The sequence below is a fragment of the Stegostoma tigrinum genome, chromosome 45 (genome assembly GCF_030684315.1).
Source record: "Stegostoma tigrinum isolate sSteTig4 chromosome 45, sSteTig4.hap1, whole genome shotgun sequence".
Taxonomy (NCBI): domain Eukaryota; kingdom Metazoa; phylum Chordata; class Chondrichthyes; order Orectolobiformes; family Stegostomatidae; genus Stegostoma; species Stegostoma tigrinum.
This window is the reverse complement of record NC_081398.1, coordinates 10907369-10932656: the sequence shown is the minus strand read 5'-3', so window position 1 is coordinate 10932656 and position 25288 is coordinate 10907369. Positions and strand designations below refer to the sequence as shown.

The 25288-nt window shown below is 46.3% G+C and overlaps 1 protein-coding gene across 1 annotated transcript; it reads left to right on the top strand.

Annotated features, from left to right (window-relative positions):
• The first annotated feature begins 2495 nt into the window (after nt 1–2495).
• Nucleotides 2496–21230, top strand: LOC125448795 (uncharacterized). Its single transcript, XM_048524336.2, has 5 exons — nt 2496–2596; nt 10305–10394; nt 11865–11906; nt 13404–13561; nt 18811–21230. Exons 2-5 carry the CDS (start codon nt 10313–10315, stop codon nt 20101–20103), a joined length of 1575 nt encoding a protein of 524 aa, XP_048380293.2. The 5' UTR covers nt 2496–2596; nt 10305–10312; the 3' UTR covers nt 20104–21230.
• The last annotated feature ends 4058 nt before the right edge of the window (nt 21231–25288 follow it).

Here is a 25288-nt window from a genome sequence, read left to right as displayed (position 1 = left end):
GCCAGAACAGCTTGCTTTCACACTGTAGGTATTCTTTTCTCAGCATCTCATTCATTGCTCTGTATTCTTAGCAACTTAGTCCCTGCTGTATTCATAGTATCTTAATCCCTGTTCTGAGTATCCTGTTCCAGTACTTTTTTTGTTGGTATCTCAATCCTCGCTTTTTATTCTCAGAATCTCATCCCCTGTTCTCTCCTCTTGGGATAAATTGTAGAGAGATAAGGGGGTAGATTGACAGTCAACTGAGAAAGTCATTCAAAGGAACTACAGGTACACACTATAATAATCCCACCCTCTGTTCTCAGTTTCTCAATGCACACTCCCTATTCTCAATGTCTGAATCCACACTCCCTATTCTCAGTGTTTCAATCCTGGCTCTCCCTTCTCAATATCTCAACCCTTACTCTCTATTCTCAATATCTTAATCCCAGCTCTTTTCACTCTTCATTGAGAGTTCATCCCAGATGAGGAAGTGTTTCACACATTGAAGTGTTAGGATGTGGAATGCTGGAATGTCTGAGTCATGGAGGTAGGTTCCGTAGAAACTCATTAGGGAGCCTGAAAAGGAAGGGTTTGCAGAGAGAGTTGTAGAAGGCAGGTCAGCGACAGTGAATTGCTCATTCGGAGATCTGGCACAGTCTCAATGGGCTGAATAGCCACCTTCTGCCTTGCCACGATTCTGCCATTCAGAGACTCAGTGGGCTTAGACATTGTTTGTGCATTGTGCCCTCAGCCAAAAGTGTCATTCTTTCATCTCCTCTCAGCCAACTGTCGATCTCCACCCCCACCCCCAGTCTCTCTCTCTACAATTTATCCAGAGTCAAAGGTAATCAGCAATACCCCTGGGCTAATACCCCTCTGGCAATACCTTGCGTACAAATAGGAGCAGAGTTTGGCCACTCAGCCCTTCAAGCCTGCTCTGCCATTCAATAAGATTGTGGCTGACCTGTTTGTACATTGAATTTCACTGATACCTCCCATCAAACTTCAATTCCCCTATCTAACAACCTTAAACCCAGAAACTGGAGGAGAAGTGCCTCATATTCCACCTTGGAAACCTACAATCCAATGGCCTCAGTAAGGACTTTACTAGCTTCAAAATCTCCCCAACCCCATCCTCATTCCAAGAATAACCCTCCCTCTCATCCCCACATTCTTGACCTGTCCATCTTCTCTCCCACCTACCTGCTCCTCCCACCTCACTCACCAATCCCCACCACTACCTATGTGCTATTACCATCCCACCTACCTTACCCAGCCCAAACCCGCTCCCTCTCTATTTATTTCAGAACCCCATTCCCCTCCCCCATTTCTGAAGACTGGTCGAAACCCCGAAGGTCAGCCTTTCTGCTCCTCTGATGCTGCCTGGCCTGCTGTGTTCGTCCAGCTCCACACTTCATTATTTTGGACAGACTAGGATTGTTTTCCTTAGAGTACAGGAAATTAAGACAGGACAACTGAGTGGGACACAGTAGACAAGAAGGAATTTTTCTGCCCCTTGATGGAGAGATGAATGAGCGGGAACATGGATTTAAGGTAGGGGGCAGAAGGTTTAGCGGAAATGTCAGGGAACATGTTTTTACTCAGAGGGTGTTGTGTACCCCGAACTCACTTCCTCCAAGCTTGGTACAGGCAGAGTCCCTCTTAACACTGAAGAGGTATTTAGGTATGTAATTTTGATGCCAAAATTGGAACAAGCGTTGGGAAATGGGATTAGAACAACAAATTGCCCATTTTTGACTACCTGGATTGATGGGCCGAAGTACATTTTTCTGGGCTCTGGGCCTCTACAACTGTATGATATTGTCACGGATTGCTGTACTTGCAGCAGGCAGCTTAGTGAGGGCCAGACTGTCCATCTCCTTGTCAAGTACGTCTGGAAAGGTCACACAGATATTGAGGCTCAACTCAAGGAACTCCGCAAGGAAGAGGGTCTGTGCCCTGGAGGCTGCTGCTAGGGACAACCATTAACAGCAGCCATCAACTCACTGAAAGACGCTCCTCAAACTGTCCAAATCTTCTTCAAGTGACTTTTACAAAGAAACAAACTCCTCACACCTATTCAGCTCAGATCATGTATGTTTGATGTGAACATTCTAACCTCTGCTTGTAAATGCAGCAGCGTTGGATGAAGGCAATTTGGTTTTGCACTGTCTGAGATACATTGGAAAGGAGGCGCATTTGATTTTAATAAATATGGTACATTTTCAGGGAAAGAGAAGCTGACATCCAGATCCCCCTCTCGTTGGTTTCCTCATCAATTTCCCCCTGTCTCTCAGCAATGTCCTTTAGGAGCTGCTCAGCTCAATCAGCAGAACCTGCTCGAGGAGGGTCTGTCCTGTTATTAAAGAATTGTTCTGGGTCTGGGATACTGCGTTAGGGCAGGACTGTGTGGACTGGCCAGGTGCCTGGGGGCTTGGAGGTGTGTCTGGAGGTGTGTGTAGGAGTGTCTCTATTGGTATAAAATGAACTGCTTTGGGTGAGCTGGAGGTAAGCCTCTGTGTAACTGGAAGAGAATATTAGTGTTAATGTTTCTGGGGGTGAGTATTCCTGCCTGTGTCACCGAGGGAGTGTACTTCTGTCTGTGTTACTGAGGGTAAGTATTCCTGCCTGTCTTACTAGAGGGGATAAGTATTCCTGTCTCTGTTTTGGGATGAAGATATTGTCTGTGTTACTTGTAGAGAATATTTCTGTCTTTGATACAGGGGGTGAATATTCCTGTCTGTGTTACGTGTAAAGAATATTTATGACTTGATACAGGGGGTGAATATTCCTGTATATGTTACTGGGGGTTATTATTTCACATTCAAGCTGGAAATGAAGGGGAATTTCTTCTTTCATATGGGAGTAAATCGTGGAGTTCTTTACTGCAGAGGACTATTGAGGCTGGGTCATTAATTATATTCAAGACTGAGATTTTTGATCAGTAAAAGAATGGAGGGTGGTAGGGAGAACGCAGGAAGGTGGAGTTGAGGATGATCAGATCAGCCACATTCTCACCGAATAGTAGTGCTGATGGGCCGAATGGCTTTCTTCTTCACCATCATCTCATGGTCTCAGCGCAGCTGAAATGCTTCTCCTATCACTGTTACCATTTGTCCCGAGACAAGTGCATCTCAGGTTTAGGATTCTGTCCTGAAGTATTCCAGGATCACTGGGAGCTGAAGGAGTTCTGGGCTGTCCAGCTCCCTCTACCCAGTGACCATGCCTATAACCGGGGGCACAGCCCCTCTTGACCAGGGTACAACCTTGGAACTGCTCTGAACCAGGAGGGGACCCTCTCCCTCAACTCAGAAAGAGGAGGACCCCAGCACAAGGCAGCACTATCCCAGTTTGGACTGTGTTAAGAGACTGACTCAGGGGCAGAGTTGAGTCTCAGTTTGCCCCCAGGCACTGGGGGCAAAAACTAGGGAACTCAGGATGGGAGCAATTGATAATTTGGCTTTTGCTGGTCAGATCAGAACACATTACCATGTGCTTCTGGTCGGATTAAGGAGGTTTGCTGGTCATATTAGTTAGCAGTTTTAAGTTGAATTAGAGAATGGTTTCTGGTCGGATTAGAGAGCAGTTTTCAGTTAGATTAGAAAGGACTGTGTTGGAAGGTGAACAATGTGGAGGATCATTAAAAGTCAGATTTAAGATTCTCCCAAAAGTATCTTCTTTGTTTGACATATTTGGACTCAAAGAAGTAGAATTAGAAGAGTTTATCACCAGAATCATTTATCAACTGCCCATCAAACTTCGAACCACAACACACAAGAAAAATTTAAACGCTAGGCACCATGTTATTGAAATTGGTACAAGAAACAACATTCCCTCTCTGCATGTGCTCTGATGTTCCCTGTGCGATGACTGGGATCAGCATGCTGATGTCCAATTCTGGACATTGCTGCCTCAGATGTCCATATAGCCAGTAACAAAATCAAAGGGAATGTTGACAAGAAATCACATAATTTGGCAAAAGGTACTTTCAATATTTCTGACATTTCTAGACAAAGAAAGTCATCATTCTAAATATATCTCCCACAGACTGAGGTGGTCACAGCTAAAGTGTTCCTGTCACATAAACACACAGTTGGAATATTTCAACTGGGCAGTTACTATCTTTTTTTTAAATTTATCTCAGATCTCAAGTGCAGATTTAAATTTAATAATTGAAACTGCGTTCATTACAATAGCATCCATGATACGTGTCCCCATATTGCATCTCTAGGAGAGATATAGCCTTAAGTTAGAGATTCCACATTAATTTGCAAGGAATCCATTACCTCAGGGATTTCAAGATTTGCCGGTTCCAAGTTAGCTGTGTTCTCTTATGTTGACAGGTTTAAACAGCTCTCCTTCCATTTCTCCCTTCATTTCCAATCTCCCAGTTTGCAGAATCCATATTTTCTCACGCCTGGAGGCTCCTCCTTTATCCCCATCCATTCCTTGCAAAATCTCCTGCAGGCTCCGCCCGGCAGCTCCCAAACCCTGCAGCCTCCTCCTTTCCTGCCATTTCTAGCCTTTTTCATTTCCGCAGCCCCTTACCAACCATTCCACAGCCTCTTTTTCTGCAATCTCACTAACCGCTCAGTGGCACTTGTTGAGCCTTCAAGCCCAGCAATCCCCAGAACCCCACTTCCAGTAGCCCCACTGGCCCACTCAGCAGAACCACTTCCGTTCCCACAAACCCCTCTGGAAATCTGCCAAGTTCCCTACGGCTGAGAGATAGCCTGTGATTGGACGAGCACGAGGGAAACCAGAAATTTGAGTTGCAAGAGCACTTTGTGGGTCACAGAATTTTGTCTCCTTTGCATCCAGGGGAAAAATGTTCTCTCTCATTGGTCACAGGTGGTGACGAAGGAGGTAAAACAGGCTAAACACAGGCACTGCTGCACCCCCCAACCCCAAAGCCTAACCAAGACACACAGGCTCCGGTGATTGGCACTGCATCCAGACTCACCAGCTCCGAGGCACCGGCTGCCTTTGAGGTGTCGGGGCTATATATAGATCACAAAATGGATGAGCAGAGAGATCTCAGTGTCCATATGCATAGATCCCTGAAAGTTGCCACTCAGGTTGATAGGGTTGTTAAGAAGGCGTACAGTGTGTTAGGTTTTATTGGCAGAAGGATTGAGTTTCGGAGCCATGAGGTCATGTTGCAGCTGTACAAAATTCTGGTGTGGTTGCACTTGGCGTATTGCGTACAGTTCTGGTCGCCGCATTATGGGAAGGATGTGGAAGCATTGGAAAGTGTGCAGAGGAGATTTACCAGGATGTTGCCTGGTATGGAGGGAAGGTCTTATGAGGAAAGGCTGAGGGACTTGACGCTGTTTTTGTTAGAGAGAAGAAGGTTAAGGGGCGACTTAATAGAGGCATACAAGATGATCAGAGGATTAGATAGGGTGGATAGTGAGTGCCTTTTTCCTCGGATGGTGATGGCTAGCATGAGGGGACATAGCTTTAAATTGAGGGGTGATACATATAGGACAGATGTCAGAGGTAGGTTCATTACTCAGAGAGTAGTAAGGCTGTGGAATGCCCTGCCTGCAACAGGAGTAGACTCGCCAACTTTAAGGGCATTTAAATGGTCATTGGATAAACATATGGATGATAATGGAATAGTGTATGTTAGATGGGCTTCAGATTGGTTTCACAGGTCGCTGCAACATCAAGGGCTGAAGGGCCAGTACTGCGCTGTAGTGTTCAATGCTCTATTAAATGGCACTGTATTGTGTCAGGACTCCTCGTGGGTAAACTGGCTGCTTCTCAGAAACAAGCTCCCCGGTTCCAACACTGAGGAGACATCAAAGAACAAAACAGAAAGAAAGGATTGAGATTGGGAAGAAGTGATCAGAATAAAGTCCAGCTCTCACTTGCTTGTGTCCTCTCTCCCTCTCTCTCTCTCTCTCTCTCTCTCTCTCTCTCTCTCTCTCTCTCTCTCTCTCTCTCTCTCTCTCTCTCTCTCTCTCTCTCTCTCTCTCTCTCTCTCTCTCTCTCGAGAGAGAGAGAGAGAGAGAGAGAGAGAGTAATGCGCACTGGACTTTGTTCATTGCCCCTCTGAACTCCATTTTAAGTTAGTTCCCTCCCCTATATTTGTTATTGTCAGACTGGTGTGTGTTAATTGTTCTTTCAGTTAGCAACTTGGGTGAGTTGGTGGAGGTAAAGTAAAACTTCCATCTTCTATCGTACTTCCTGTACTGAACTCCCTCCACCATCGATGCTCAGTCACAGTAGTATCTTTCATCTGCATGATGCACTGCAGAAATTCACCGAGGCTCCTCAGACAGCACCTTCCAAACCCATGACCTCTACCATCTGGAAGGTCAAAGTTATGTGGAAACACCAGACCCTGCATGCTCCCATTCACCTGACATGGAAATATATTGCTGTTCCTCCAGTGTCACTGGGGCGAAATCCCTGGAATTCCCTCCCTTAACAGCACTGAGTGGGTATCTCTATAACAACATGGACTGCAATGGTTCAAGAAGGCAGCTCACTACCACCTTCTCAAGGGGCAACTAGGGATGGGCATTAAATGCTAGCCCAGCCAGCACATAACATAATAAAACAAAGTGTGGAAACTTGCAGAGATAAATACGATTGAGTTATTTGTCATTTGGAGGTTAAATGGGGCTAAATATCTAGTTTCAACCCTGTAGCATGACTACATGTCCATTTAATCTTCCGGGAGTGGGAGCGGGGGGCAGGGGGCGGTGTTTTATTGAGGTGAAGCCAAATGCTTCACTTCTGGTTCCAAAAATATACTGTTTCCATACGATTTTCAATCAAAAGATGTTTGATGAACATCTCATTCAGAATAATGCAGGATTTGCAAGCAAATTCAATTTGTACGATTGAATCTGCTTTCATACTTAGCAAATACGCTCCAGATCAGATGTGCAGCTTCCTGGCAAAGCATTTTCAAATTACAAACTTCAGAAGGTGCAATCAACATAAAATTCTGTGCATGACACGTTTGACTTTGTCTTACCTTGACATCTTACACTTCTGATAGGAAGCACTTTTTCTTTCTTCAGCTAGGGAAGGTACAGGGTAACATGCATGATTAAAAAAAAACTCACTATTACCATTTCTGCAGTCCGGTTAGCGGAAAAGATGTAGCAGGCAGTGAAGAAGGTGAAGGGTAGACTAGTCTTCATAGCAAGGGGATTCGAGTCCAGGAGCAGGGATATCTTACTGCAAATTAACAGGGCCTTGGTGAGACGACTCCTGGAGTACTGTGTACAATTTGGTCTCCCTGTCTGAGGATGATGTTCTAACTATGGAGGGAGTGCAGCAAACATTTACCAGACTGATTCCCAGAATGGCAGAACTAGGAAGAGAATTCAGTGCCCAGTGGACCAGATTTCAATGGATTGATTAGTACTATATTCACCGCAATTCAGGAGAATTTGGGAGGATGTTGGGGAGGGGTGGGGAATCACATAGGAACCTATAAAATTCTAACAGGACTGGATAAGGTAAACACAGGATGTTCCTGGTGACTAGGGTGTCCATAACCAGGGGTCACGATCTAAGGTGGGCCAAATAGGATAAAGCTTAGGAGAAATGTCTTCACCCAGAGGGTGGGAAGCCTGTAGAATTCTCTTGCCACAGAAAGTAGTTAAAACATTGAATGTTTTTGAGAAGGAATTATATAGTTCTTAGGGCTAAAGGTATCAAAAAGTAGAGAGCGAAAGCAGGAACATGGAACAGAGTTGGATGATCAGTCATGTTCATACTGAATGGCAGAGCAGGCTCTGAATGGCCTACTCTTGCTCCTATTTCCTATGTAACCCCCTTTGTGGTATACATAGTAACAATAGTCACTTCATCCCAGCAATCTGTTTCAACAGCTACAACATTAATGTCATCAAACTGATGTTCATACAAGCTCACAGACCAGAAATATTGACTCTATTTTTCTCTCTCTCTCTGTCGAAGCTTCCAGACCTGCTAAGTTTCTCGAGCACTTTCTGTTTTTATGTCAGAATTCTGGAATCTGTAACGCTTTGTTAATCTTCATTTTAAGAGCACTGGCAATTGTTAATAGACTCCACTGCAGATGCAGAGGTAGAAACTAAGATACGCACATTTTCTTATTTGAAGAGAATTTGTTGACTTGCTCAGTCTTGCAACTCTTATTCAACATCCCCAGTGTCCGAGCTTTTTGTTAATTTCTTTGTTAAGCTTACCAGGAACAGTAAGCGGCCATTCATTATCTTTGGAAGTGCATAGAAACAGGAACATTGGGGATGTTGAATGACAACTGTAAGACTGAGCAGATCAATAAAATCTCCACTTTAAAAAAAGGCTGTGTCCGCTAGTTTCTACCTCACAGCTGGCTTGGAGTCAATTAACATTCACCACTAATCTTTCACCAATTTATTATGGAGTCATGCAGCACAGAAACAGACCCTTGGTTCAAATCTAGCACAGACCAGTTACCTCACTTTTTTTTTCAAAAGGTGTTGCGTTCTATTTTTTAAAGTTGGAAATAACTGGCTCGAATAGCCTGACTTGTCATTTCTTTGCAAAGGAGATTTGTGTGATCTTGAATCCCTGCAAATGCCTCATGCGCTGCCCCAGCCTGCACCTCATTATCAAACTCCACAAGCACAATGTCAGGGTGACCAGCTACCAGGTGGACTGATCTAGTCCCATTTGCCAGCATTTGGTCCATATCCCCCTAAACATTTAGTAATCACATACTCCTTCAGATGCCCTTTAAATGTCAGAACTGTACCAGCCTCCTCCACTACCTATGGTAGCTTGCTCCATACAAGCAACACTCTCTGCGTGAAAAAGTTTTCCATCAGGTCTCTTCCAAATTGTCATCCCCCCACCACCCCCCCGCCCTCCCCACTGCTACCCTGTCTCAGGAATTGGTGGCATGGTGGCTACCATTGCTGTCTTGTAGTCCCAAGTACATGGGCTCGATTCCACCCTCGGGCGACTGTCTGTGTGAGTTTGCACATTTTGTGTCAGTGTGGGCTTCCTCCCTTCCCTAGGTTACGTGGATTAGGGAAATGCAGGGTGTAGAGTGATGGGGAGTGGGGCTGGGTCTGGGTGGGATGCTTTTCAGAGGATTAGCGTGGACTGCTTCCACACTGTTGGGAATCCATGATTTTCACCTCCAACCTATGCCCTCCTGTCTTAGATTCGCCCTACACATGCCCCTCATGATTTTATAAACCTCTATAAAGTCATCCATCAGCTCCAGGGAAAATAGTCCCAGCCTAGTCTGCCTCTCCTTATAGTTCAAACCTTCTAATCCCTGCAACATTCTTGTAAATTTTTTCTGAAGACTTTAACAACAGCTTTCCTGTTGAAGGGAGACCAGAATTGGCCTCACCGATGTCCTGTACAGCCGGAACATGACATCTCAACTCCTGTACTCAGTGCACCGACAAATGAAGGCAAGCTTGCTAAAAGTCCCCTTAGCCACCCTGTCTACCTGCAATTCCACTTTCAAGGAACTACGTACCTGTACCCTAGATCTCCTCATTCAGCAACACTCCCCAGAGCCCTATCAATGACTGTATAAATCCTGCTGTGGTTTGTCTTACCAAAATGTAATCCCTCGCATTTATCTTATCTGCACTTCAATTTTACTAACTGTCTTAATCCACACTTTAGGAAGGATGAACTAAGATGATACCAGGTACAGCACGGTGGCTCACAGTGCCAAGGTCTCAGGTTCAAATCTAACTTTGGGTGACTGTCTCCAGTTTGCACATTCTTGGTTTCCTTCCTCAGTGTAAATTAGGTGGATTGGTCCTTGGAAATTGCCAATAGTATCCAGGGATGTGCAGGCTATGTGAGTTAGCCGCGGGAAATGCAAGGTCACAGGGATAGGGCTGTGTGTGCGCTGGTCTGGGTGGGATGCTCTTTGGAGGAATGGTATGGACTTGATGGGCCAAACAGCCTGCTCCCTCACTGTGGGGATTCAATGCAACATCATTCTCCTAAGAGCAGAGGAGGTTAAGACTTAATAGATGTGCTCTTTGTCAGAGGAAATGTCCACTGGAAGAAGAATAAGGAACTAGTCAAATAGATTGAAGGGGACTGGTGGTATAGAAAATCAGTGGGAAATAAAAATGACATGTTTTTAATGTGGCGAGTCGTATGATTTGGGAGCGCTGCCTTAAGTGGTGGAGGAAGCAGATTCATTTGGGACACCCAAAAGTGAATTGGATGAATACTTGGAGCAGGGAAACTGGGATTCATTGGGGAGATCGTTCAGATAGTCATCACAGGCAAGATGGGATGAATGGCCTCTTTTAATATGGCATTATTCGTCGTGTTTTCACTCACAGGCATTGAGATGTGGAGAGAAATGATGAGCCAGCAAAGGTCAACGCCCTGGAGCTTGCTAGCCATGGTACTGACAGTGATTGTGCTACCTGGTGAGTCACCCTCCCCTCCCAAACCTTGGTCTGATGGTTGTCCTGGTTACTGGCTCCCCAAAGCCGAGATCAGAGCCCAGTCTGGAGGGGCTGCACTAGTCTAAGTGGCTGTGCAGGAAAGTAGATGATTCCAAACTCGAGACAAAGCTCCCAATGTCAGAAAACAAAGCCATCCTTACACAAAGCTCAATTCTGGCACTTGATCATTATCTTCTGGCATTCGTGGGATCAGATCCCTCCAGTTGATCACATGATCCCATGGCGAACAGGGACTGTGAAATAACACAACCAGCAGCAGAGCAGAGATGGGTGGGAGAGATTCTTGGGGTTGGGAGTCAAGGACAGAATTAATGTAGCCAGCACTAAGGAGCAGAAAAAATGGCATTCTCAGTGCTCCATATCGTCCATAGATCACTGAGTGAGAAAGTTGAAGGGGAACAAATCTGCAAGGAATTGGCCTGATCTGGATTGGCTGTATAAACAGTGGCTACGAGGGTGGGTCATAGGCTAGGAATCCTGCAGTGCATAACTCACCTCCTGACTCTCCAGAGCCTGTCCACCATCAACAAGACACAAGTCAGGAGTGTGATGAAATACTCGCCGCTTGCCTGGATGGGGGCAGCTCCAACGACACTCAAGAAACTTGACACCATCCAGGAAAAAGCAATCAGCTTGATTGACACCCCATTCACAAACATCTACCCCTCCACTACTGTCGCACAGGAGCAACTTCCTATCCTTCTGCAATGGCCCTGCATACTTCCTCAGGCCACATACTCTTTCCTAATTTCCGTCCCTCTTTACGGCCTTGTACATTCCTCTTTCTTTCTCTCCCTGTTTACAGCCTTACACTCACTTTTGCTTCCACTTTATGGCCCTGCAACACTCACTCACTTTCTCTGATCCTACGTTTTCTCTCTCTGGCCTATATTCTCTTTTTCTCCCTCTCTTTATTGCCCTGCTGTCTTTCTCTCTGGCTAAGTGTTCTATCTCTCCCTGGTTTTGAATTCTCTCACTTTCTACACTTTTCCTACCTTTTCTCTTTCTTTGGCCCTGTACGCACATTATCTCTCTCTTCCCTTCCCCCACCTTCACGGCATTGCATGCCACCTCTCTCTGCGCAGTGGCTTCGCTCTCAAGTGTTTGTGGCTTGATTTCTTGGTCCATGACTTGACTCCTGTGTTCTGCTACTAATGGGCTCACATTCCTTTGTCATGTGGTTGTAATCTCAGGTTTAAAGCTGGTTATTTTCCAGCTCCTCTACCAGGGACTTGTTAATAGGCTCAGGCCCAAAGCCATGCTGAGACAATTGAGTTTATGGGGGGAGCAGATGGAGCAGGTTGTGATGTGTTGCCAGGGACTGACTCAGTCCCTGGGGCACCAGTTCCTGTGGCTCTTTGGAGAGATTATTTTGTTATTTTTGCAGTACAGGTCTCCATGTTACAAATTATAACTTCTTTGTTGTTACAGGCCCAGTCGAGTCTGGGAGCCTCTGGGATGTCATCAAGTCAGGTGAAGCCCAAGTGCACAGTGCACCATACACCTCCGGGCTGAAGAACAGGGGAGGAGAAAGGGAAAGGGAAAGGCAGGGGCAGGGAGGAGAATAAGAGAAACAGTAGAGGGGAGGACAGGGGAGTTGGGGGGCCACGGGAAAGAGAGAGGCCATGGAGAATGAGGGGGAGGGACAGAGAGGTAGAGGGAGGGGCAAAGAGAGAGAAGGGGGTAGAGGGCGAAGGTAATAGAGGGGAGGGTAATGAGGGGAGGATAATAGAGGGGGGTAGAGGGAGGTGAGGTAGGGTCATGGGTGTAGAGGGAGGGCGGAGATGGAAGGACAGTGGAGGCAGGTGGAGGTGGTTCAGGGACAGGGAGGTGCAGGCTGAGGGGGTGTGGGTGGTGGGAGATGGGAGGGGAGAGGGGTGTGAGAAAGGGGCGAGAGTGAGGGAAGAGGGGCAAGAGTGAGGAGGGAGGATGTGAGAGTGAGGGAAGAGGCTCAAGAGTGAGGGGAGACGGGAGAGGCCCGAGGGGGAGGAGGGAGGGCCGAGAATGAGGGGAGAGGGGGAGAGGAAGAGGGGTGAGAGTGAGGGGAGGGGGGTAGGAGCGAGAGTTAGCCGCAAGAGTGAGTGGCGAGGGGGAGGGGAGAGGGGCGAGAATGAGAGGAGGGGGAGAGGGAAGATGGTCGAGGTGAGGGAGGGGAGAGAGTGGGAGGAGGAGTGTGAAGGGAAGGCAGAAAAGATGAGGGGAAGAGGAGGTGAATGGATGGAGAGTGAGGGGCAGGAGGATGGGAAAGTGGGGTGAAGGAGGGGGTGAAATGAGGGGCGAGAGCAGGGGAGAGAGAGAGAATTGAGGAGCAGGGGTGAAGGAGGAAGGGGAGGGGAAAATGGGAGGGGGAAGTGGGAGGGGGAGAGTGAGGGGGGAGTGAGTGGGGTAAGTGAGGCAGGGGGAGTGGGAGGAATGAGGCATGAGGAGGGGAAGAGAGAGGAGTGGAATGGAGAGAGATGGAGGGGAGTGGAGGGAAAGGAGGAATTGGGGGTAAGAGAGATATAGGGAGGGAGAAATGGTAAGGGATGGAGAGTAGGAGGGGAGGTGGAGAGAGTGAGAGAGAGGGGAGGCGGAGAGGGTGTGAGAGGGAAGGGGGAGAGGGTGTGAGAGGGAAAGGGGAGAGTGTGTGGAAAGGAGGAGGGAGGGACGGACAGGGAAGGGAGATGGAAGGAGAGGGAGGGGCGAGGAAGAGAAGTGGAGGAGGTAAAAGTGGGTGGGGTGGTTAAGAGAAGGTTCTGTGTGAGTGTGCAAGGTTTATGCACATCGTGTGTGTGTGTTCGAGGTGTGAGTTCTGTGTGTATGCACTGGTGTGTGAGAGCTGGTGTGTGCATGTGCGAGAGGCCTGAACTGATCTGTGTGTGTGAGGGATGCCTGCATGTGAGCGAGCTCTGTGAGCTAACTGTGTACATGTGCCTGTTGATAATAGCGATGATGAAATCTCACCTGGCACTGTACCTTCCCTCACCACAGCAAAGGGAACTGATGCAATCACACTGGAATCGCACGAGGCGACAGACTTCCTGCGAACACCTCCCACACGAAGCCGACGCCACGCCAAGTGGTATCAACAGAATCCCGACTTCCAAGCGTGGTACAAGTATTACCAGAAAATCGGCCACAACGAAGGGGTGAGCACCAGTCGTGAGGTTGGGTTTGATCCATAACATTAAATCAGCTGGGGCTCGCGGTTGATGTGAGGCTTCAAATATCAAAATCACTGGAGGCTGGAGTCAAGGAAAGAATGAACCCTGTCTTAGAGAAACATGTGTCGAGAAGAGACTTTCTCCAGGCAACTCTGTTGAGCTACTCGATGAAGCAGCAAGGAGGTGCAATAATCTAAATGGGCCAATTTTGGGTTGGGTTGAAGAGCAAGGAGGAATTATATACAACTGGCAGGGGGGAGTCAGCGGTAATGTCATCAGCAACACAGAGACCCAGATTCATGGTCTGGGGTCATGAGTTCGAATCCCACTACGGCAGATGATGAATTCAATAAGAATCTGGTACTAATGGGGACCGTGCAACCACTGCTGAATGTTGTAAAAAACCCCATGTGGTTCACTAATGCCCCTTTCGGGAAGGAAATCTGCCTTCATGTGATTCCAAGCCAATATGACTGACTTCTTAACTGATGTCAACACAATCAGGCACAAGCAATAATTGCTGGCCCACACACATCATCAAGCCTTTGAGAGCGAGGGTGCAAATTAAAAAAAGTGTATGCAATCATTGGCTTTGTCATTAAAACACTAAATCAAAAGTCAATGAATGGAAAACAGGAGTAGCCCATTCAGCCCTTCAAACCTGCTCTGTCACTCAATAAAATCATGGCTGATCCTCCCCCTCAACACCATACTCCGACTTTCTCTCCATATCTCCTGATAGGTTTAAAAGGCATTGGTCACGTGCTTGAATACATTCAGTGATGTGCCCTTCACAGCCTTTCAGAAGTTCGCTACCCTCTGAATGAAGAAATATATCCTGATCACGACCCTAAATGGTCCACTCCATCTCCTGAGACTTGTTCCCTCACTCTAATGAAGCCAAGCTTAATCCTCAGGGAGGCTGGATCACAATGTAATTTAGGAGGAGGTGGACTATCAAAATATTGGAGAGTTGAGAGCTGGGATGAAAGAGGAGGAAGATGTCATCCCTTTACAAGACAGAAACTAGGAGGAATTTATTCTCTCAGAGGATAGCGTATCTGTGTAATTATTCACCACAGGAAGCTGTTGAGGTTGGGTCATTGAATATATTCAAAGCCAAGATGGATTTTTAATTAGTAAGGGATTCAAGGTGCAGATGACACCAATGGTGAACAGTGAAGAAGGTTATCTCAGAATACAATGGGACCTCTGGCTGAGGAGAGGCATAGAACACAGAACATAGAACATAGAACAGTACAGAGAAAAGACACCTCGGGTGATATCTCACGCGCTGCTGTCTGATGGAGCTGCACACCATTTTGAAATACCAATTGTACATTTGTGGCGAATCAGGAACCTGATAGACACAGCTATAGGTGCTTCCAGTCTTATCTCAAATCTTCCTGGCAACACTCAAACTTCTGCCTGTGGGGATTGGAGCCAACGATTCCACAGTCACCTTCCCAATTGCTAATAGTGTCAAGAGGCACTGACCAATCAACTGGAATTGTTCACTAAGCGAGCAGTGGCTAGAGACTGGGACATTAGAAGATGACTTTGACACCCATAAGATATCTGGAAGAATCTAACTGACCAGGAAATTGCATGTGATAATGTTTTCTTTTGTTCGTAAACCTTACGACATTCTTGGGTAGTAGGGTGTACCACAAATGCCAATGTAGTTCGCTCCCTGAATAAAGGACAGGTGTGGGAATTACAACAAACTCAAATGTGTTAAATGAAAAGCTGCAAGCATGTCAACTTGGTGCTGTGTACTATTCTGAATTATTCCAGCCAGCACGAAGCAACCACTACTGATTATGAAAGGGTGTCGAAACCAGCCTACACCCTTTAAAAGGAAATATTTTGACAATTGTGTTAGTAAGTTTGCAGATGACACCAATGGTGAACAGTGAAGAAGGTTATCTCAGAGTACAATGGGACCTCTGGCTGAGGAGAGGCATAGAACACAGAATATAGAACATGGAACAGTACTGCACATTACAGGCCCTTTGGCCTACAATGTGCCGAACTTTTATCTTAAACCTAACGTCTATCTAACCTCCACTCGTATTTTATATTACCATCCATATGCCTATCTAATTGCCGCTTAAATGCCCCTAATGAGGCCGACTCCACTACCCTCTCCGGCAATGCATTTCACGCCCCAACCACTGTCTGAGTAAAGAACCTACCTCTGACATCTCCCCAATATCTACTTCCACTCACTTTAAAACTATATCCCCTCATAATAGCTACCTCCACCCTAGGAAAAAGTCTCTGGCTGTACAGCTATCTATCTATACTTCTGATCATTTTGTATGCCTCTATCAAGTCACCTCCCATCCTTCGTCGTTCTAAAGAGAAAAGCCCTAGGTCTTTCAACCTTTCCTCGTAAGACCTTCCCTCCATTCTAGGCACACATCCTGGTAAATCTCCTCTGTGCCTTTTCCAACGCTTCCACATCTTTCCGGTAATGAAGCAATCAGAACTAGTCACAATATCCATTTGTGACTGGCAGGCTTTTGTATAGCGGGAGCATAACTTCACAGCTCTTGAACGCAATCCCTCTGTTAATGAGAGCTAACACACCATACGCTTTCTTAACAACTCAATCCACCTGGGTGGCAGCTTTCAGGGAACTGTCACCATGAACCCCAAGATCTCTCTCTGCTCCTCCACACTACCAAGAATCTTTCCATTAACCCTGCATTCTGCTTTCAAATTTGTCCTTCCAAAATGAATCACACCACACTTTTCAGGGTTAAACTCCATCTGCCTCTTCTCAGCCCAGCTCTCCATCCTATCAATATCCCTTTGTAACCTAGAACAGCCCTCTGCACTGTCCACAATGTGACCCACCTTTGTATCATCCACAAATTTCCTAATCCACCCTTCCACTCTTATATCCAAATCATTTACAAAAATCACAAATAGAAGGGAACCTAGAACAGATCCTTGTGGTACATCACTTGTAACTGTTTGTTGAATGTTTTCCGTCCACTACCATGCTTTGTCTTCTAAGGGTCAGACAATTCTGACTCCAATCTGCCACATTTCCCCCTATCCCATACCTCCTTACCTTCTGCATGAGCCTACCAGGGGGAACCTTATCAAATGCCTTATTTAAATCCATGTGTACCATATCCACTGCTCTACCTTCATCCATGCGTTTGGTCACCTCTTTGAAGAAGTCAATAAGATTTGTGAGGCACAATCTACCCCTCACAAATCCACGCTGACTGTCAAACTATGCCTATCCAAGAGATCATAAATCCTATCTCTCAGAGCCATTTCCAATAATTTGCCCACCACTGAAGCAAGACTAACTGGCCTATAATTTCCGGGGTTATCCCTATTCCCTTTTTTTGAACAATTTGCCACTCTCCAATCTTCCGGCACTATATTCACGGACAGTGAGAATGAAAATATCGTTGCCAAAGATCCTGTGATCTCTTCCCTTGCTTCCCATCGAATCCTTGGATAAATCCCATCAGGCCCAGGGGACTTATCTATCTTTGAGTTCCTCAAAATTCCTAGTACATCTTCCTTAGTAAGATTCACCTCCTCTAGCCTACCAGCCTGTTTCACACTGTCCTCCTCTACAACGAGGTCTCTCTCAGTTGTGAAAACCGAAGAAAAGAAAATGTCTGATTTTGTTGCTTTGCGCTCTAAACATGGCAAATCCCCACCGAGTTTCAGCATAACAGCTGACCCAACACAACAGGCTGCCAGCACAAGTGGCAGGTGGTGGGATTTAAACCCATGCCTCTGAGGAGGCTGGAATCTGAATCCAGCACCTTAGGCCACTTGGCCACCCTACCACACTGAGCAGAGTTTAATTTACGTAAGTGTGAAGTGTTGTATTTTGGGAAGGCAAATCAAAGCAGGACTTATCCACTTAATGGTAGGGCCCAGGGGAGTGTTGCCGAACAGACAGACCTGGGGTACAGATACATAGTTCCTTGACTGTGGAGTCACAGGTAGACAGTGTGGTGAAGGCAGCGTTTGGCAGGCTTGCCTTTGATGGTCAGGACACTGAATGTAGGATGTCATGTTGAAGCTGTTGAGGTATTGGTGAGGCCACTTTTGGAATACTGTGTACTTCTATAGGAAAGATGTTGTTAAACTTGAGAGAGCTCAGGGAAGATACAGAGACGTTGCCAGGGTTGGAGGTGTAAGGAGAGGCTGAATAGCCTGGGGCCATTTTCCCCTGGAGCGTTGGAGTCTGAGGAGTGATCTTATAAATGTTTATAAAATCATGAGGGGCATGAATAGGGTGAATAGCCAAGGTCTTTTCGCCAGGCTAGTGGCATCCAAAACTAGAGGGCGTAGGTTCAAGGTGAGAGCGGAATGCCTACAAGGGACCTGAGTGGAAACATTTTCACACAGAGGGTGGTGCATGTATGAAACAAGCTGCCAGATTACAACATTTAAAAGGCATATGGATGCGACATGAATGGGAAAGGTTTAGAAGGATATAGGCCAAATGCTGGCAAATGGGACTAGATCAGTTTAGGATATCTGGTTGGAGCAGATGTGTTGGACCAAAGGATCTGTCCCATGTTGTATGATGCTATAACTATGATCAAGTTGGCTACTGATCTCATTGAATGACTGAGTAGATCTGATGGGCTGAATGGCCTAGCTCGCCAACGTCTTTTGGAAACTTGCAAGACTGAAAATGTAAACTTTTGAGAATCAAATCAAAATATTGTTATCTGGCGTGCTGATGCCTGCCAGCCCCCATGATGCCCACCAGTCCCCTAAAGATCACTGTCATACCCATGGTCACTGTAAGCTCCATCAGTGATGGGCACCATAGTGTGGATGGCAAAGCAGAACAGGGACAGGCAGTCAGATATCCCCATCAGCCCACTGCCTGGCCCTGAGGTTGCTCACTTTGGCCAGGCCAGGGAGCCAGTGAACAGGGGCTGCGATCTGCCTGCTCACCCCTTAACTCCTCACTTCTCCAGACAGTGTTGCCCATAGATTCAGAGGTGGCACAGTTCATGGGGGAAGGAGTGAGATTAAGGGAGGGTTGGGAGGATGGGAAGGCGAACGGTCTCGGGATATTGAAACCGGCAAAGGGTGAGTGAGGTGGGTTCTGTGCGGAGGCTGGGCGCAGAAAGCAGCTGTGGTATCTCAGGGGGTCAAGGAAGGCGACGATGAGGGGCTGACATGCAAAGATCGGTTTTCCTTCTATTTCATTCTCTCTTTGCTCTTTCCAGCTGTATGAGATTGATCGGATTCGGTTAATCTATCTGCAAATGAGGCATCTGGAGAATGTCTATGGAAAGAATGCTCCGTTCTATCAGTACACGATTGGCCTTCCCCCAACACATGGCAAAGGAGTGCCTGCACCTTCCTGTGACCCCAAAATGGATAAGAACTGTAAATCTCAGCCTCCACACCCCAAGGTGCCCGTAGCTAAGCCCCCGCCTGCACCCAAAAAGGCTCAGCATGCAGGCCCACCTCAACTGCCCTGTAGCCCTCATGACCCGGCGTGCCTGCTGCAGTACTTCTACCAGTTTCTAGCCAACGTTCAGACAGACTCCAAGTGCGACCCCAAAATGGATCCCAAGTGCCCGCGGGTGGCCAGAACGCCTCCCTGCGACCCCAAGTACGACCCGTCCTGTGCGCCTTCCAAATCCATGTACTGCGACCCCGTGTACGACCCTGACTGTGATGAGGAGGATGAGGAGAGCGAGGACCAGTCTCCGACACCCCAGCCACGCCAACATGAGGGTCTCGGGGAGAATGATGAAGTTGACCCCTATGATCCATATTATCCTGGCTACTATGGACAAGCTGGTTCACACTATGACCACTATAATCAGCAAGGTGCATCCACGTATGGAAATCCACATGGCACCCCTACGAACGAGAATACGTATGATGCCTCTATATATGGAAATCCACATGGTGCCTCCACAGATGAGAATCCATATGATGTCTCCACATATGGAAATCCACACAGTGCTTCAATGAATGGAAATCCAGATGACACCTCCACAAATGAGAATCCATATGGTGCCTCGACATATAGCAATCCACACAGTGGCCCTACATATGATAATCCATATGGTGCCTTTCCCTACGGAAATCCTTACAGTGGCTCTCCTTATGGAAATCGATACGGTGCCCCTCCTTATGGAAGTCCATATGGGGCCCCTCCCTATGGAAATCCGTACGATACTTCTCCCTATGGAAATCCATACGACTCCCCTCCCTATGAAAATCCATACGGTGCCTCTCCCCATGAAAATCCATACGGCGCCTCTCCCCATGAAAATCCATATGGCGCCTCGCCCCATGAAAATCCATATGGCGCCTCTCCCCATGAAAATCCATATGGCACCTCGCCCCATGAAAATCCATATGGCGCCTCACCCCATGAAAATCCATATGGCGCCTTCCCATATCCATCTCCGTACAACTCTCCATATGGGGCACCTTATGACTCTCGTTATGATCACGAGGACGAGGACGAAGATGAGGATGAGGATGAGGATGAGTACTAACGAGAAAATGTCGACCCTCCAAGTCAGCAGGGCCAGGGACCACGAATGTTTTCTACCCCCTCCCCTGCCAAGCTTCTCCAGGAAGTGGGATTTTCACTCTTTTGGATCAGATCAGAGACAGCCTCACGGTGGTTTGCATAAAGGAACCCAGGAGGTAGTGAGTAGCCCAGGCTCAAACCCCTCCCTCATCAGTCCCCTCGCCCCCAAGTTATCGCTAGTTATGCGCTCCCGCCACCCCCAGGTCACACAGCGTGATAAAGCAGCTGCCCTTCCTGCATATACAGAGCTGCACCTGGGAACATGAAGAAAGGGGAAAGAGGATGGAGTGCCCTGTGTGATTATTGTGACCTGTTGTCTTGGAGGTTCACTGTTACTGATGCGATTGTTCTAAAGTAAATATTGAAACAGCATTTGGTGGTTGTATGAAAGTTAATCTACTCTCAGCCATGAGAAGTACAAAGCATTCTCTTTCAGTCAGACACCAATCGCCTCGTCTTGTCTGCTCAGACACAAATTTGGCTTCCTCCGGGTTTTGCCCGTGCCGCGGATTTACTTGATGCTGGGAACAGTCTGTCCTCCCGCTGCCAGCTGTTGCTGTAACTATACTTGGCTATTGTCGTGATCAATAAACGCCTCTGTACACCAGTCACTATCAGTCTGCTTTAAATTGGCCTTCACCAGCTCTCCGACAGCATTCTACCTTGTAACCCGATCAATGGGGTGGGGAGGAAAAACCGAGAGCAGGAGAGAATTTGCCGTGACTAATTGGGGAAGGCAAACGACCTTCAGACTCCAAGGTGCATTTCTGTAGCGTCATGCGCGACAATTCATATCTGAATGGTGCCTTCACACAACGGATGCAAGGTGCTGCACTCGAATATTCTAGCAGTGGCAGACACCAATTACAGGTTAAAAAAACTACATCATATGGGTCTTGCTGACTAGTCCAATATTTTATTGCCCATTCCCAACTGCCCCTTGAGAAGGTGGCAACAAGCTGCCGCCTTGAACAGCAACAGTCCATGCATGTATAGAGGCACCCACAGTGCCCTTATGGAAGGAGCTCCAGCACATTAGCTTGGCAACACTGAAGGAATGGTCTCAGAGATAGTAGGAACAGCAGATGCTGCAGAATCTGTGCTAACAAAGCGTAGAGCTGGATGGACACAGCAGGCCAAGCATTTTAGGAGCACAAAAGCTGATCCTTCGGGCCTAGACACTTCTTCAGAAAATTTCTGAAAAAGGGTCTATTCCTGAAACATCAGCCTTCCTCCTCGGCCTGCTGTGTCCATCCAGCTCCACACCTTGTTATCTCTGAAGGAATAGTCAGTGTTTCCGGGTCATGATTGTGTGTTGCAGCCAGCGGTATTCCCTTAGTGGGCAGCACGGTGGTTCAGTGGTTCACACTGCTGCCTCACAGCACCAGGGACCTTAGTTCAATTCCACCTTTGGGTAACTGTCTGTGTGGAGTTTGCACATTCTTGGACCCAAGTTCAACTCCACCTTCGGGCAACTGTCTGTGTGGAGTTTGCACATTCTCCTCGTGTCTGTGTGGGTTTCCTCCCATAGACCAAAGATGTGCAGGTTAGGTGGACTGGCTAAGCTAAATTGCCCGTAGTGTTCAGGGGTCTGCAGATTAGGTGGGTTATAGGGGGATGGGTCTGGATGGGATGCTCCAAGGGCCAGTGCGGAGTTGTTGGGCCAAAGGGCCTATTTCTGCACTGTAGGGATTCTATGATCTTGCATCTGCTGCCCGCGTCTTACTACCTGAAGAGCTTTGTTTAGAGAGATTTGCCCAAAACAAAGAAAAAAAGGCATTCAGGTCAAATATTTGGCAAGTTAACAATTGCGTCTTGCAGAAGTTGCATAAATGCTCAATAAAATGCATGTACTGCTTTTGTGTACCAAAAGACGAAAAAGAAACAAAATTAAAATATACCGAATTGAATTACCACGCGACTTGACTTTTTTGAGTCTATAATGCTATTAGCAAAGTCAGCTGCATCAACAATCTATCTGGAATTAAAACCTCTTTAGGCCATTTTCATAATGAAGCTCTCATAGCACATTCATAATAATTTATTATCTTGGCTATTTTAGAAACTATAAACACTTACAGTTCCTGACTTAATTCATTTTGGCTTTTTCATGTTAATGCAATCCAGCTGGATAAGACTGCAAGTTAAAAATGAGATACAAAAGAGCTTTGTTTTACATTCCTTGATAATTTGATTTTATAGGTCTTCTTTTGCACTAATTATGTTTTATGCCAGTTCCTTTCTTCATACTCTCTCAAGACTGCTCTCCACTGCTGTTTCTTTTAAAATTTCTACAACTTATTTATTCTGAAAGCCAATATACATTGGTAACACATTAGGAAAATATAGTGGCACGAGAGGAAGTACAGTGTAGGTCTACAAGAATAATATTTGTACTTCAGGGGTTAAATTATGGGGAAAGTTATACAAATTCTCCAGAATTTAGAAAGTTATGAGGTAAACTGATTGAAGTTTTCAAGATATTAACAAGAAAAGACAGGGTAGATAAACAATGTCTATCGGTTAGGGACTTAAGAACGAGGGGGCATTGTCGATAAACTGGGAGCAAGAGGAGGCATTAGAAGCACTTCGACACACAAAGAGTGATAGAGGTTTTAAATCTGAGATACATATTTATGTGAAGCAAAGATATTAAGAGATATGAGCCAAAGGCATTTATCTGGAGCTAGGCCACAGATTAGCTATGATCTTATTGGATGGTGGAACAGGCTTGAGGGGCTGAATGGCCTATTTCTAGTCAGTACAGCAGAAGCCATGAGCCTGCTGCACGCAGAATCATACAGCACAGAAACAGATCCTTCAGCCCAACCAGCCTATGCTGACCATATTTCCAAAGTAAAATAGTCCCATCTGCCTTCTCCTGGCCTATAATCCCTCCAAACCTGTTCCATCTCTTACTTTACTTAGTTGTGGAGAAAGGGTGATGGGGACACGTAGTCAGGTCTGTACCAGGAGGTATGAGGGGAGTAGTCAGGTGGTTGCTTGGCAACCAAGGTGAAGGGGATAGTCAAGAGTGAGGGTCATTTGTGCAGTTAGGCAATACAGTGCTAGGTTTCATGATGCAACTTCCCTGGCTGAGCAGTGTGGAAGGGTCCAAAATCTCTGATTCTGTTAAGGAGTCAGAGGTATTCACCAAGGATCCCAGTGGAAAAAGGGAATTGGCTTCCTGGATATTAACACTTCTTAAAACAACTCCCGTCCCGTTCCATACATCAGAGCTTCCACAGGGTCCCAATGACCATCTTCAGTCAACAGAGACTGGAAGATTTAGCTCCTCTTCAGTCACTCAGTGATATGTTAGTGTTTAGCTCCGTCTTGTTTTGTGAGAAACATATTTTCCTGCACTTTGTTGGCCATCATTCTGAGTGCTTCCCATTGTGGCTCTAACATAATTCCTCAAGTTATATTCTCTGTTATTCATTTAATAAAGTAAAATATTTCTCCAGCTCATGCTTTAAACAACTGCCCTAGTTTACAAGAGAAATTCATTCATGCCGATCACTTACCTGCTTTCTTGTGCTGCTACTCCTTAATTTTATCCAATATCTGACATTCCTTTTATCCTTCCCTCTCTCCACATGCCTCCTACTCTGTTTTAACATCTTTGTGCTTGCCCTAAGCTTTGTTGAACTGCTCAACTGAATGGGCACAGGCTCTGCAGTTGATGGGCTAATCCTTGTGATTGCTTCCTGGTATCCGAGGCTTTTATTGGGATGATTAGAGTTCCAGACTTCACTCCCTTTTGTGTGAAGCATTTCTTGACATTCCCCCCACCAGAACTACCACCCAATTTGAATTTTGAGGTTTTGTTCTGGAATCCCCTATCAGTGGGGGGATTTTTTTCTCTCCTTTACTTAGTAACTTCCACCATTATCAAATTTCCCCTTTACCTTCTATATTAATGAAAACAGAAGCTGGGACTACGCAACCTCTCCAAATAATTTAATCCTTTTAGATCCAGTGCCACTCTAATCAAACTGTTTCAAAGCCAACACACCTTTCTTGAGGCAATATGCATATAACTGAACACAGTTCATTGAAGCAGGCCTTTCTGCCCATCAAGACCCTGTGGACTGCATCCTACTAAGACCTATCACCGACCCTGTCTCTGTAACCCTGGATTTCCCATGGCTGATCCAACAGACCTACGCATACCTGGACACAAATGGGGCAATTTCGCATGGCCAATCCACCTAACTTGAACATTTTTGGACTGTGGAAGGATACTGGAGCAGCCAGGAGACCCACAGACAGATGGCAAGAATGTGCAAAGTCCATACAGAGTTGCCCACAGCTGGAAGTGAACCTGGGTGCCTGGCGACGTGAGGCAGCAGCGCTAGCCACTGAACCATCATAATAGGATGTCAGTAATGTTCTGAAAAGCTCTAACATAACTTCCAACCTTGGGTATTCCAACAACTGAGGTAGACAAATTGCATTTATCACAGTGAAAATACCTCAAGGTGTTTCATAGAAGGATCATCAGGCAGTCCTCAAAGATGTTGGTGTATTGGTAAATGCACTGGAGTCATGGGTTCAAATACCACCAACAGCGGAATTTAAATTCAGCTAATTAATTCATCTGGAATTGACAGTTGCGATCATAGCAACTAGTGTTAATTGTTGTGAAAATCCATCAGCTTCACTAATGTCCTTTTGCAGAGAGAAACCTACAGGGGTGGGTGGGGAGATCTAGGGAGGGGATTCCAAAACCTACGTACTGAAGGCATGGTCAAATGGTTAAAATAAGGGATCAAACCACAATTGGAGGAGTGCAGAGATATCAGTGGGTTGTACAGCTGAATGCAGTTATAAATGCAGTTAGGAACTTTACAATTGATATAGTGCTCACTTGGAAACCAAGTGAGACTGTGAGCATTTGCATGATGAGTGAAAGGAACATACTGTGGGTTAGGATTTGGCATTAAGGGTTTCGAAGAAGCCCAAGTTTATAGAAATTGGAAGGTGGGAGTGCAATTAGGAGAGCAACCAAATAGTTAAGCCTGGAGGAAGCAGAAGAATGGGTTAGGGTTCAGCAGTAGGTGAGGAGAGTTGGGGCACGGGTGCAGACTGGAAGAATGGAGGAGGAAGGGAATGGGGTGGGAAGGTAAATAGGAAATACAGAC

Excerpts from the sequence above, each read along its gene's own strand:
- LOC125448795 (XM_048524336.2), top strand. The coding sequence starts at position 10,313 with ATGTGGAGAGAAATGATGAGCCAGCAAAGGTCAACGCCCTGGAGCTTG. Across the intron at positions 10,395-11,864 it reads GACAGTGATTGTGCTACCTG|GCCCAGTCGAGTCTGGGAGC; the intron begins GTGAGTCACCCT and ends TTGTTGTTACAG. Across the intron at positions 11,907-13,403 it reads CTGGGATGTCATCAAGTCAG|CAAAGGGAACTGATGCAATC; the intron begins GTGAAGCCCAAG and ends CCCTCACCACAG.